At 42.4% G+C, this 12,842-nt stretch overlaps 1 protein-coding gene across 1 annotated transcript in view; it reads right to left on the reverse strand.

The window, feature by feature from the left end:
* Nucleotides 1-1,264: 1,264 nt before the first annotated feature.
* The window catches only part of map2k5 (mitogen-activated protein kinase kinase 5), a 29,617-nt gene continuing 18,039 nt past the window's right edge, over nucleotides 1,265-12,842 (reverse strand). The window contains exons 18-22 of the mRNA XM_057019341.1: nucleotides 12,443-12,469; nucleotides 12,071-12,103; nucleotides 9,405-9,466; nucleotides 8,387-8,432; nucleotides 1,265-3,114 (exon numbers count right to left, since the gene is read on the reverse strand). Coding sequence (XP_056875321.1) covers nucleotides 3,013-3,114; nucleotides 8,387-8,432; nucleotides 9,405-9,466; nucleotides 12,071-12,103; nucleotides 12,443-12,469 — 270 coding nt within the window. The 3' untranslated portion in view covers nucleotides 1,265-3,012. The remainder of the gene's footprint in view (nucleotides 3,115-8,386; nucleotides 8,433-9,404; nucleotides 9,467-12,070; nucleotides 12,104-12,442; nucleotides 12,470-12,842) is intronic.

The following is a 12,842-nucleotide window of genomic DNA, read 5'->3' on the forward strand; positions in this document are numbered from 1 at the left end:
CCAAGTACTCAGAATCTCCTGCAAGTTATATCAGTAAAACTATCGCTGACCCAAGATCCCGACTGGTTTCGATGGCTCTCATTGATGACATCGCTGGGTTGGAGTATGAAGGCCTTCAGTAGGGCAGGTGATGCCCTTCTCACGGGCATCTCCTCCCCCAGAAATGGACACCAGAAAGCAGCCTGTAGGTGGTGTGCTACAGTCCGTCTCTCAACTTCTATCAAACTTTCTGAGACGCTTATTCAGAACATTGCTGCCACAAGGTTCATGGAGTAAAGAGCAGCTCACGCTGTGGCAGAGACTTATCTTTCAAAAAATGTACACAAGGACGCACAGCGTTCTGTGCTTATGTGCTGTATTAATACCTGGATGTCCCTCAGAAGAATAATTGGTGCTCAAACTCCTTCATTTGCCACAGCCAACAATCCGCTGCAGGGCCCTTCACATCACCGCGCTGAAATTCAGGATGAAGCTAAACAACCTTTGGATTCAAAGTGTGTCCTTAATCCCCCTTTGGAAAAAAGATATGAACACAAAGCAAAGCATTGAATCACAGTGTGGGCCGCGCACATGTAAAAAAAAATTTAAATAACAGCTTTGTGGGACTCTAATTAAATGGGTCTGACATAAAGTGAGGCTCCTCAAAACACGAGTAAATATGAGGGTCGGTTAAAAATTCATAATAAATTGGATCTGGTGAGGTGAAAACATCAATATACCACTTTAAATTAAATCCAAATATCCAGCAACATCATTTGGGCGAGCTTATATACTGCAGTAAAAATAATTTTAAAAAATACCATTTTTACATTAAAAAACTAATTTGGCACGTTATGCTATGATGAACAGTCAGTTAGCAAATTAGATTGAGGTTGAATCTCAACCTCAGCTCCTCTAAATTAATGTACACAATTACTTCTGCATTAACCTGTTGGAATAAAAACATATACTCCAGTTGCACTTTGAACTTTTCACATTTTAATGCTCAACTAATAAAGGCTGGTGTTAATTAAAGGTTGACTATGATTAATAAAGCAAATCATTACTGGAGTGAGGATAACGAGCTGCTTCCAGGTTCTGGGGGAAAATGGGGAAATGTTAGACCAAAAGACATGGCTGGTGTGCATTTATGGACACACAAAGGTTTGAAGTTGTCGAGATCTTGTTGCGGTAACTTAAAACTAAAAACCCGCTCGCGGTTGCTGGATGTGTTTAAACGCTCCTCAGAAACTCACGAAGAGGCCGACAAAACGATTCTGCAACGTTTATGTGATGAATTCAGAATTTAATCACATGATCACTTTAAGCACTTTTAAATTCTTATTTTGGCGTATGTTTGGAATATGAGCCCACACAGACAATTACAAAAAAGGGGGCGATCCAGTCAGAAATGTCACACCTCGATATTTCTGACGGGTCCTCGCCGACTTTTCTTTTGTGGTTTTTTTTTTTTTTTGAAAAAAAAAGAGAAAAACATTAAAAAAAAATAAAGAAAGGACAGACCACAGGAATCAACTGTTAAAGACTAGAGATGCAACAAACAAAAGGTAATAAATATTTCAGTCCATACTGCAGATACATAGGTTAAAAAAACAAAACAATAAGGCATCTAAAGAACAACGCGTGTTTTTGGTTGGGTTTTGTTGAAAATTACGCTGATATCAGTTCCATTTAAGGTCAAACGAATGTCTCAGACAACCTGAAGAGAGAAGCGTGTACGTGTTTCTGACCGGCGCTGGAACCTTGCAAATTTGGTCAAAGTGTATTGCGGAGAGTTCTGGCAACCTCCAGCAGAGGGCGCTTCGATGGTGACGCCTCACCGTTACCCTCCGTGACGAGGGGATCACACCGGATCTCTCTCCATGTTCATCTACAGACCGCAGTAAATTCAGGCTGTCGGTCATTTTACGTCCAGTGTGTAAGATTTGGCAGCATCTAGTGGTGGAAATGTGTATCGCAGGAAGCGAGCTGTCAGAGGAACGACAACATCTGCCGGGGGACCAACACAATGTCCCACATCTGGACGTTCAGAGGTCAGAATTTTAAATTTAGATTTTCAACTGCGGATGTGACATTAATGAATACTTAAGCATTCAAATCAGTTTGTCCATTTCAGGTTACCATAGAAACGCCCCGAGTGATGATTAATGGGCATTGGTATTCTGAGATTATTGCACATTCTATTTTACACATAATAGACTATAAATTGAAAATCTTACACGATGGAATTTGAACTGTTATGAAACGAGGCTGAAGTGTGCAACAGGAAGTGAAGGGACGCCGCTGGCAACCATCACTAAGCAGAGACATGAACCTGAACTTGAATTAAGGGCTCTGACTTTCGAATACTTTTGAAGATGCTACTGTTGTCCAAGAAATTCTTCATATAATGTAGATTTAGGTTAGGATGTAGTCTGTGCGCGTGTTAGACGGCGCCGCTGTCTTTGGTGGGGACTCGTGTCTCATCGCTACAACTCATTATTTGGCAATTTTTTTTTTTTAAAAAGTGCAATACTATTCAGATTTACTGTGAGTAAAAGTGGAAAAAGTTGATAAATATAATCCAGGAACTGTGGTTTTTGCTGAAGAAACTTTTCAATGATCAAATTACTCAAGAGATGGGAAAAAAAAGAAGATATTTTTGAGGATTATATCGGGAAGAGCTGCTTCAAACGGCACATGTTCACTTGTGATCTACGTTTCTACACATGAATGGACACACATCAACTCACAGGCGAGAACCTTCACAGTTCTGCTCAGTCCTGAAACAAACTTTACTGGATGGAGATAATCTGGATCAGATAATCTGGATCAGATAATCTGGATCAGATAATCTGGAGGAAGTTGGCTCCTGGTTTCACACAACAAAACAGCCAAACTTTATGGGAGAGTTCCTCCCATAAAGTTTTCAACATCTAGTGATTTCTGAGCCCGTGTTTGGAGCAGTGCATACAGATGGAGTTCACTCTGGAGCCTCTGGGGGCGCTCTTCCAGGCGTGGCCGTGGTCGCCGTCAGGCATGTCCCTGAGCGCGCCTCTCCTCCAGACAGCGACACACCCACATGGACACCACCTCCGCGTTACCGTCGTTGTACTGCACGATGAAGGAATGATCCTAAAAAGCCAAACAAACAGGAAAATAATCAATATTTCATAGGCGTTTTTATGTGTTTATTTGCAGCAGTTGAGTCGTCAGACGTGTGACCTTCAGGATGGAAAATAAGGCTGAAACGACGTAAAAGCCGGCGTAACGAGCTCTCGTAAAAACAACAAGGCGACATTTGAAAGGCCATTACAAGATTTTTTAACTCATCCACAATATCATTTTTTATTATCAAACAGATTGGAGCCACAAACATTATCACATTTGAATGTGGATTCTATAAAAAGCATTCATCTTCTACAATTATTCTAAACATGGTCGAGGAAATAATAATAAAATACAAATAAACTAAACGGGGATGTCTTTAAATGTTTACGTTCTCCAGATCAGCGATGTTTTAATAAGTGTTCTTAATGATCAACATGAATATTCACAGGTTGTAAAATGGCCCCTGTAATAAAACGGGAAGGTTCTGATACTTTACCAACAGTTAGCTCGTAAAGTTTATTATCATACGTTGTCGCGCCCACGTGACGTCTGAGCGACAACACTCTCAGTCAGGAGGCTCATCTGGGGGATCCTCCAGATAGAGCTGGGGGTCAAGGAGGCTGGTGAGGTCTCCGCGGCGGGGGTGTGTGTGAGTGTGTGTGGGGGGGGGGGTAAATGAGACACCTCAAACAAACTGATTCTGTCGTCCAATTCCATAAAGAACAAACTGAGGCCGGCTAGACCAACCCTTCGACACTCATCTCCACATCTGACAAGAAATGAAAACTGAATCCTTCTCAAGCCTGTTCGTCATAAATCCTTAATCAGATTATGTCATGATGTCATCTTCTGTGTATTTACGGCAGGAGTGCCAGTAATTAACCTGGTTAATCATTAGCCTGGAGCATTTAACTAACTGATTAGCCCAGCTAGCTTAGCCTGATTAGGGCGCTAATACATTAAGAACTAAAGGTGCTGCTCTTTTAGTTAGTAAGTCCTCAACTTAAGTCATTTGGTAATGGATCAGATATTGAAACATTCAGAATTCAGATTCACTGTAAATACTAAAAATTTGGTTTAAATATTTAAAAAAGATATATTATATATATCTTATATATATAAGATATTCAATCTTCCAGAAACTACAGAGATTTTTAAAGGCTGAGGGAGTTCCATCAATCCTGTTGTCCTTCTAACAGGCACTTTGGGTTAAAACAGTCTGAGGTTAATTACTCTCATATCCGTGTGTGTGTGTGTGTGTGTGTGTGTGTGTGTGTGTGCGTTTTAGATGTGGACACTCCTGGGTGCCCCTCTGTCCTGAACCCCATCTAATCAATCATTCTCTGCCTCTTCAGCAGAGAGGGAATAAGAGAAATAAAAAAGGACGTCCTGAGTGGCGTTATTTTAATTTCAACTTGGTGCTGCTGCTCCAGAATTAGACCCAGCCTGGCCAGAGGCTTCTGTTGGAAACTGACGGGCATAAAAGGGCCTCACTCAAACCGCACCACTCCTCTTCACCCCTTCTATCACACCAACAATCAAAGCGCAGATGTACACAGGTTTTGCCTGCTGAAACCTGCATTCAACTGATAATTCAATTACTGGGAACTTGAAGAGGGCGGAGCCTGTGAAGTATGAATAACTGTCCCGTAGCGGGGGTCATTGAAGGTGTCGTGTCTTCCTGCTGCAGGGGAAGGTGGACAGACGTGAGATGAAGTTACATTAATCACTGTCTGACCGCATCAAAACCGGATAATCACCTGAAACTGCACCGCTTTAAGAGAAAGGGCCTGAACCCAGGGGAAATTCTATCCCAGTCTTTAATTGTTTGAAGCCTGTGTGGCTCTGTTTAATCCAAGATTAATTTATGCGATTTTAAATAACTCAGTGTATGATTAATATGCTCAGAAGGAATTAAAACGAGTTAGAGGCAATTAAAACAAGAGAATGGCCGTCTCCTCATTTGAATAGTGTTGGAGGAAATGCAGTGTGTTTGTCACTGTGTGTGTTTGAGGATGGATAGAAAAAGGGGGTCTTTAAAGATGATCATGCCAATCACTTGTTACCTCTGGAAACCTGTTGGTTTCTGCAGGATAACTCAGAAGAAGATCCTGCTGACATAATTCTGACGGCGGTGTGAGAGGGACCTGGTAGTTCTGTAGAACCACTGTCACAATACAACATAACATGTTGTTCAACAGACTGTTGGTCACAGATCCAAAGCCCGACCCTGGCGGTGAGTGGTACTATCAGTTATCTCAAGCAAAGCCACAGCAGCAATACAAAAACAAAGCAACCACATGGCTGCCTTCCTATATTTCTCTCTGTGCTGCCCTGTTATGGCCTTTGGTGGCAGATTAGGCCACACACACCATCTCCTGGGCTGCAGTGACCTCCAGGGAGCCTGATGAACTGCAGATTATGGACAGAAGAGACAACCCCAAGTGCCCAAACTTCAATATCCAAACACTCAAATTGTACAAACCACGACCAAACGGGCCATCGGTTCCAAAACGTGAAGCTCAAGGGTCGAGATTATTCGAGAGAAAGGTGCAGATGTTGAGTGATGGAAAGAGAGACAAAGAGATCAGACAGAAGTCTGAGGAGAGACTGACCAGAGCCCCAACAGGCTTTTAGCACACAAGGAGTTCTAAAGGAGACATGGACTTCTGAGTGGACAAAGAGAAGGAAGGCAGGACAGAAGAGAAGAAGGAGAGGTGGGAAAAGCAAAGGTAACAAATTCCTTTATCCACATTAGCTGATACAGGCATGATGAGGAGTTCTGCAACACTAATCTGTCTAAGCAACGCAGGTTAGGGGTGAAAAGGGAGGGGTTCCTTTGTCAGGATCCATGGGGCTCATCTGGTGCCTCTGTGTGTGTGTGTGTGTGTGTGTGTGTGTGTGTGTGTGTGTTTTGGGAGGGGGTAAAAATGTCTGTATCTGTGCCTATGAATAGAGAAGCAGAATAGGAAGGCTGTGCTGACAAGGGTGCTGACAAGGGTGCTAAAAGGCTGCGTGAAGGCTGCTGGCTGGGGAGTGAGGGACGGAGAGGGGCGGGGGAACGGGGATGGGCAGCAGGACGGGGGCCAAATGTCCATCAAATCTTAGTCAAAGAAAATTAAAGTGAGGGTCATCACTGTTTTCTCTGAAGTAGACACAGATTGTGCAGTTTAAATAGAACAGACAAAATAAAGAGGAATTTTTGGATATGAAATTGGTTCAAAATAATGTCAGTGTTGTTTTTTTTTATAAGACAGACCATAACCAAACCACTAAGCTTAGTAAGTTTAATTCAGACAAAATGTGGTGAAAAGAGGACAGATCCTGGGTATAGGTGTTACTTTTCTGTCTAGAAATGTTCAAATTAAATCTTGTTCAATTCCAGGGTCGAATCGCTTGATAAAAGATCATTTCATGCCACTTGTGCGACATTCCTGTCGAATTCTGATCACTTCTGCGGTGAGAAAAACACACCCTAAACCCCTCAAACTGCAGGAAAGTTTACATGGCTGCAGAAAAATGTCACTGGCTTTCGTTGCCTGCAGTTTCAAAATGGTGGCATTTTCTGTAGAGCACAGAGAGGAAATAAAGAGGCAAAACCGGCGGCTCGGCACGTTAACATACAGACCGAAAAGGTAAAGAGCTTTAATGTACTCGGGTAGCTGAAGGTAGGCTGAGAGGTGGGGAGCAAAGACAATCAGCAGGGGTCCGTACGTGCCTGCTCATCTGTTCAAAAGGTCTAGCAGGACAGGAGAGGAGAAACCAAACCCATTTCTAAATAAAAGAACAAACACATTTGACTTGAAGTCATAGAACATAAAAGCAGCGTTCCAAGCAAAAACTTTCTCAAAATAAAATGAGTGTCCTCTCCCTCAGGACCAGCTTTTTTCCTAAACCGGTCTTTAAACGGCGCTGCCCTGTGCGCCTCCTGCCTGGTGAGAGACCGAGAACATGCCGAGTGTGAGCAGCTCTGCATTTACACCTTCCGTCCTCTCTCTGTGGACCCGACCCTGCTGTCCACCATCCGGGGACACAGACCGGAGCGTGTCGCAGCTTTTAAAACCCCGTTTGTACAAACCGCCAAAGCTTCGCCGCTACTACGACCACATTCCATAAGAGGGAACAAGGGAGAGTGTATGAAATCTGCCCAGTCAAACCTGAAATGGTAACTGATGGTAACTGCTAACCAATTAAATATGGATAGGCGGCCTCACGTCTGGGTCAATATTTGGGAATGGTGTTTTTGGCTGCGCTTGGTCTTGTGTTGTGTATGGCGTGCAGATGGAGCTGTCTGGAGCTGTCTGGAGGTCACCACTCCAGGTGCGGCTCGTTGACCCGATGAGCCAGGCGATGGCTTAAAACCACTGTTCTGATGTGGTGATGGAGACGGAGATCGGGCTGATCGGAGCGAGGGTCAGCTGCGGCCGTGCTTGAGAGCGCCAGTCTGGTTGCTAAAGCCTCGTTGGCTTCCCCCTTTGTTTGGAATTTCATTAGACCTTTTTGCACCTTACACTCTCCCCTTACTGATACTGCATTACATCCTTCGGTTCACCTTCAGCACTGATGTTGCACTTTAGTTATTTAATAAATCCCATTTTGTTAAAATCTTTAAAACGTGTGTGGTCTCCCCTTTTATGTTGTGGTCATTCTGAGCCAAGTGGCCATGACAATATAAAAGGAAATCTTTTTGAAAATAATTCAGTGATTTAAGTCTATGAATAAAAAAGAAACAAAACTGCTCTTTCAAATTCCATTTCAATGTCTCTAGGTTGAAGGATCCAAAGGTGCTGATTTTATATCAGAATTAATTATGTTTTGGGCATCAACATACAAAATAATGAATCTGCAATTGGGCACAATTTTGCTGCTCTGTGCACAAAGGCAGTCACACATTTTTATTCCCCTTTGTTCTGTTAATTAAGCTGTAAAAATACATATTTGCAGACTGGAATTATTTGACACCTGGACAAAAAAGTGGCCTGAATTATTCAGCCTGGCTCCAATGGGCGAGATTTAACAAATTATCACTGAAGAGGTTTCAATCCCCCCATCAAGGTCCCTCGCCAACCCTCCCTGCCATCTTAAATTGGTTGCAGAAAGTTCATTACTGCTGTTCACTGAAAAGTAAGGCCGACTTCAAGGGTCCCTGACCTGAACACCCTTCAGTCTTAAAAGAAATTGTATATTCCATGCATTAGCAACATAATACAGTTTAATAGATTTATAAATGCATGAATGTGACAATCACCTTCAGTGGAGCTTTTTTTGTAATCTATATTGCATTGCTTTAACTTACCATGAGGTTATTCGGGGCAGGTCTTTCTTTGGGTTGTCGCCGCATACTGAAAGAAGACGATAAAAGCGGTTTAAGCTACCTAATTCTGAGTTCTGATGGATGAATGAACATCATAGCCAGTAACACAGCAAACTAAACTGATTTTTTCAATTTAAATTACCTTTATTATACTCATACAGTATGTGTGAGAGTGCCCTCTGTGTAGACTTTGACCCAGTCTGTAAAAACTATACGTATTACATATTTTTGAGGCCTTGAGCTGGGACTTTTCTGCTGTTACCGATGGCAACAGCGACACGCATCACTGCTCAGTCTGTGAGGAGACAGAGGGGGAAACGAGCACCTCAGCCCGTCCTTTGAGAGACGTGAGTAAATAAAGCTGCCGCGGGGGATAGACAACAGCTGGCGACCAACGCACGGACACACACGGAGGTGTAGGCAGCCGTTTAGAAGGGACACGAGAGGCTAATGAGTCAGAGGAAAATGCAGAGTAAATACTGTCTTTGTCCTGTTGCAATAGGTAAATCAATCCTTTATATGCAGCTTCAGTAAAACTCAAATTTCTCTCTCAAACCACTGCGACCACAAGGCATTAATACACAGTCCACAGGTACTGTAAATGCACTCTGGTGCTATTGTTCGCCACCGATTCATTTACATTTAGTTCACCCTGTTTGATGTTATTGTGCTGGATGCATTCGTTCACGTCGCCATTGAGAGATGTGGATGAGGATAAAGTTATTAGGTCACACTTTCACTAAAATATGCACCAGTAATTCACAGTCCGGTTAAATACTGCAACCAGAAGCTGTCAGCCTCCACATCCAAAACTCTGATTTGATGTCGATTAAATCTAATTTCTTTAACATTAATGAAGGTGCACAGTGAAAAGATGGAAGAACCACTGCAGAGAACTAACTGCTGGCGATCTAAACTGATAAAAGTGATGTCCCTTTAGATCAGAGGAGGAAGTGGATCAACTCCCAGAGATGCTTTTCTGCTTGTCATTTGGACTCACCACTGAGTGATGAAGTGAACAAACTTGTCACTGAACTGGCTGACTGGGAGCACTGGAGGATCCTGGGAAGAACACAAGACCAGTTAGATTAAAAAAAAACAAGATTTCATTCTGGTAAACATTTAAATCAAGCGTACATGTTACTCCTGACGATGTGTTGTCCACAAAGGTCATAAGATAAGTGTGTAAACCAGACATGCTGTGTGCTATCATTGACCTTTGAACCATGTTCTGCTATTGTTCAAACAATAATAATTCCACCCTCTCACATATCTAATATTGTACAGTTTGGTCTTAGCAACATGTAGATCATTTAAAATATTCAACACTAACACACACAGCAATGTTTAAAAGAATCAAATCAGACCCAAATGACGTAAAGGCTTAAGTGTATACAGCACTGTGGGCCAATGATACACAGAGATTTAAAAAAAACAAAAAAAACAACAACCCTCAACCAGGAATTTACTCAACTGCAGAGAATTAAACCTTGTGAAATCTGAAGTCCTGCTGTGCCATTAAAAACACCTCTGGGCAGTGTTCGCCATTCCTCGGCGTTCTGATCGGCGGGCTCCCGCAAAGCATGATGCATGAACCCATTTAAATTAACAAAGGAATGGGTTCCTTCCTAATCTCACTGCACTTCGCTGTACCGCCACCGCTCGGATGAGCAATATATCATAGCACATGCACGTACACATACACAGGCACGCACAAACAAATGCCCTTGAGCATCAAGCAGCACCAGCACCAGCGTGCGCCCCATTCAGAAGGAGAGTACCAAGTAATTCCTTTCGTATAGAGCCTATTATAGTACAGTGTATTATACACACTTAGGATGGGATAGGCCCATGGGCTGTGCAAATACATTTACATCTTACACAGCCTAAGACTGGTACAAAATCACCCTGCAATTTCCTCACATATTAGCATGTGCATGCATCTTCCTGGACGCAGCACAAATACACACGTTTATGCATGTATTCATGTCTCCAGCTGAGAGGAGCGCTGCTGCAGCTTTGATGTGGCAGCAGGCGACGGGCACAAAAGACAAGCAGGCTGATGAAAGTGGCTGGTCTGTGTGAATTAGACCTCCGCTCGTCATCTTGCTTTGCTAGGAGACACAACGCACACCGCCAGGGTACAGGGCTACGAGTAAATATACATGTGATTGCCATGAAGTAATTATTAGGCAAAATTAGAGCAGTAATTACAGGCTTGAAAACAAAGTGGGAGTTCTTTATTAGTGAAACCACTTGCTATTCAACAAATGGAGGAGAGAGAGGAACATTAATGAGCGTGCACTGTGAACAGATGGAGGAACCATTACTGAAAACTTCCTGCTGAAGATCCCTGAGCTCTAATGTCCGTTTAGATTGGAAGATGCAGTGGCTCCTCTCTTAGCTGCAGTTCATTTGTTTTTACTTTATAAAGAAAAGGAATTAAACCATTACCGGTAAATATTTTAACCTGATCCTTTGACGAGCCTTGAACTGACTCAGCATCATATGGGTGCTTTTTCAGGTGTTCTACCACAGATTCCCAGGCTAGTGACTTCTGTGTTTTACATCTTTCTGCTTATCCTTTGCTCCAAATCGCAGCATTCACCAAGACAAAAGAGAGGGAAAGTGCTTTTTTTTTTTTTTTTCCATAGGGAAAAGCAAACAGCCCAAGAAAAAAAGTGTGACTGATGAATCTATGTAATGGAATAATGAACAGTTCAGCTCAGGTCAATCCATTACAACCAAAAACACTTAATTATTAATTACGGACAATCAATAGGCGGAAAAGGACAAGCGACGCATGTTTAATGTGTAATGATGATGATGATGGGACTGGGGGTGGGGGGTAATTTGGACTACAATCACGTGGCATTTTGTTAATAATGCAATTATCAAATAAATGTAGAAGAAGTGGCATCAGTTAATGCACTAGGAGCACAATTGTAGAAACTATAATTGTGAGCTGACACATGTAAATCCCCAAACCTTCAAACCACACTCAGCAATTTTAGCAGCGCGCAGGAGCCGTGTTTCCAAGGTCTTTTGAATCTGTGTGTGAAGGACAACCTGTTCTTCCCACTACACACGCCTCTACAGCAGACACATGCACCAACCCAGGTGTGACAACACTTCACAACAGCATACGTGACTAGTCTGCATGCACGGATTTCCTACTGTAGAATAATCCCAGATTATGGGTAAAACCTTGGATTGGAGAGTTCCATTTGCTGACTTGTTGAAGTTATTCAATAAACCCTGTCAATTTAAATGATCTGGGCAACCTGTCTGCTCAAAAAGAAATCTTTGATGAGATTAAATTGTGTTGTCATTTTGAGCGCAGCGAAGCTGTAGAGCTTCGTGCTCTTATAGCCACGATGGAGAAAACCTGATTAAACTTTTTGCCTTTATAGTTCAGAAACATTCCAAATTGTGCAGCAGCCAGGTTGCTGCGTATGTGTCTCACTCATGGAAGGTCTAACCTCTGCCGTGTGCGCGTGTGTGTGTGCATATGTGTACTTCCCTAAGGCAGTTAGACAGGGTGAGGGTTGAGGGAGTGGGGAACAAAGCCGCCTGAGTGGTTTGCTTCATTAAGAAACAAAATATAAGCTTTCCGGACCATTAGGACTGACTTTAGATGCAAAAGCACATAAGACGACGACTCACCTCATCAACGATGCATTGCAGTAACTGGAGAGGCTGGAAGAGAAGAAACATAGGGGGATTAAAAAATAAAAAAAACACAGTGCCTGCATGAGATTTCTTAGCAATAAGGACAATCAATAGTGTGATAAAATGATATATGCATAGATTAATCAAGTGTGGTGAGGTCTGGCATACGATCCTTCTTTCAGCTTTGTTCCTACTATTCCATAATGGCTGCTAATGTAATACCAGCTGTTTAAACATGATCTAATATTTCATTGCAAAAATGCAATCTGAATGTTTTTTTAAATGAGAGAGCCAGCCAAGAGTAACAGACTACAGTGTGGGAGACCTCAATTTTCCTCTCTGCTATTCAAATGCAATAAAACTTACCATTAAAGATCCTTGGTTTTTCTGAATCTGTAGGGCAAGACATAGAAAAGGGAATCAGGCGATATGTAATTAGCGTGTCATAATCAAAATGATGCACTTGGACACATTATGAACACTCTGAGAAAATGATTGCTTTCCTGTTGGCAATTTGTGAGTATGCGCTAACACCATTTACATAATGAAAACACACAAATGTTAATGGTCCCGCTCTCATTTGTGGAGAATGGGGGTAAAAAGATGCACTAATGCTGCTTTTCAGAGCAGCGTTTTATTGCTGCCCTCCAGGTTGTGGAAATGTGCCGGGATAAATTTTTGCAAACACAAAGATTTGTGAGGATCAGTGTGACGCAGGTGAAGAGACGTTAGCTTCCAACACAAACAATCCCCATTTTCGACTGTG

This window comes from Takifugu flavidus, chromosome 2 (assembly GCF_003711565.1).
Source record: "Takifugu flavidus isolate HTHZ2018 chromosome 2, ASM371156v2, whole genome shotgun sequence".
Taxonomy (NCBI): Eukaryota; Metazoa; Chordata; class Actinopteri; order Tetraodontiformes; family Tetraodontidae; genus Takifugu; species Takifugu flavidus.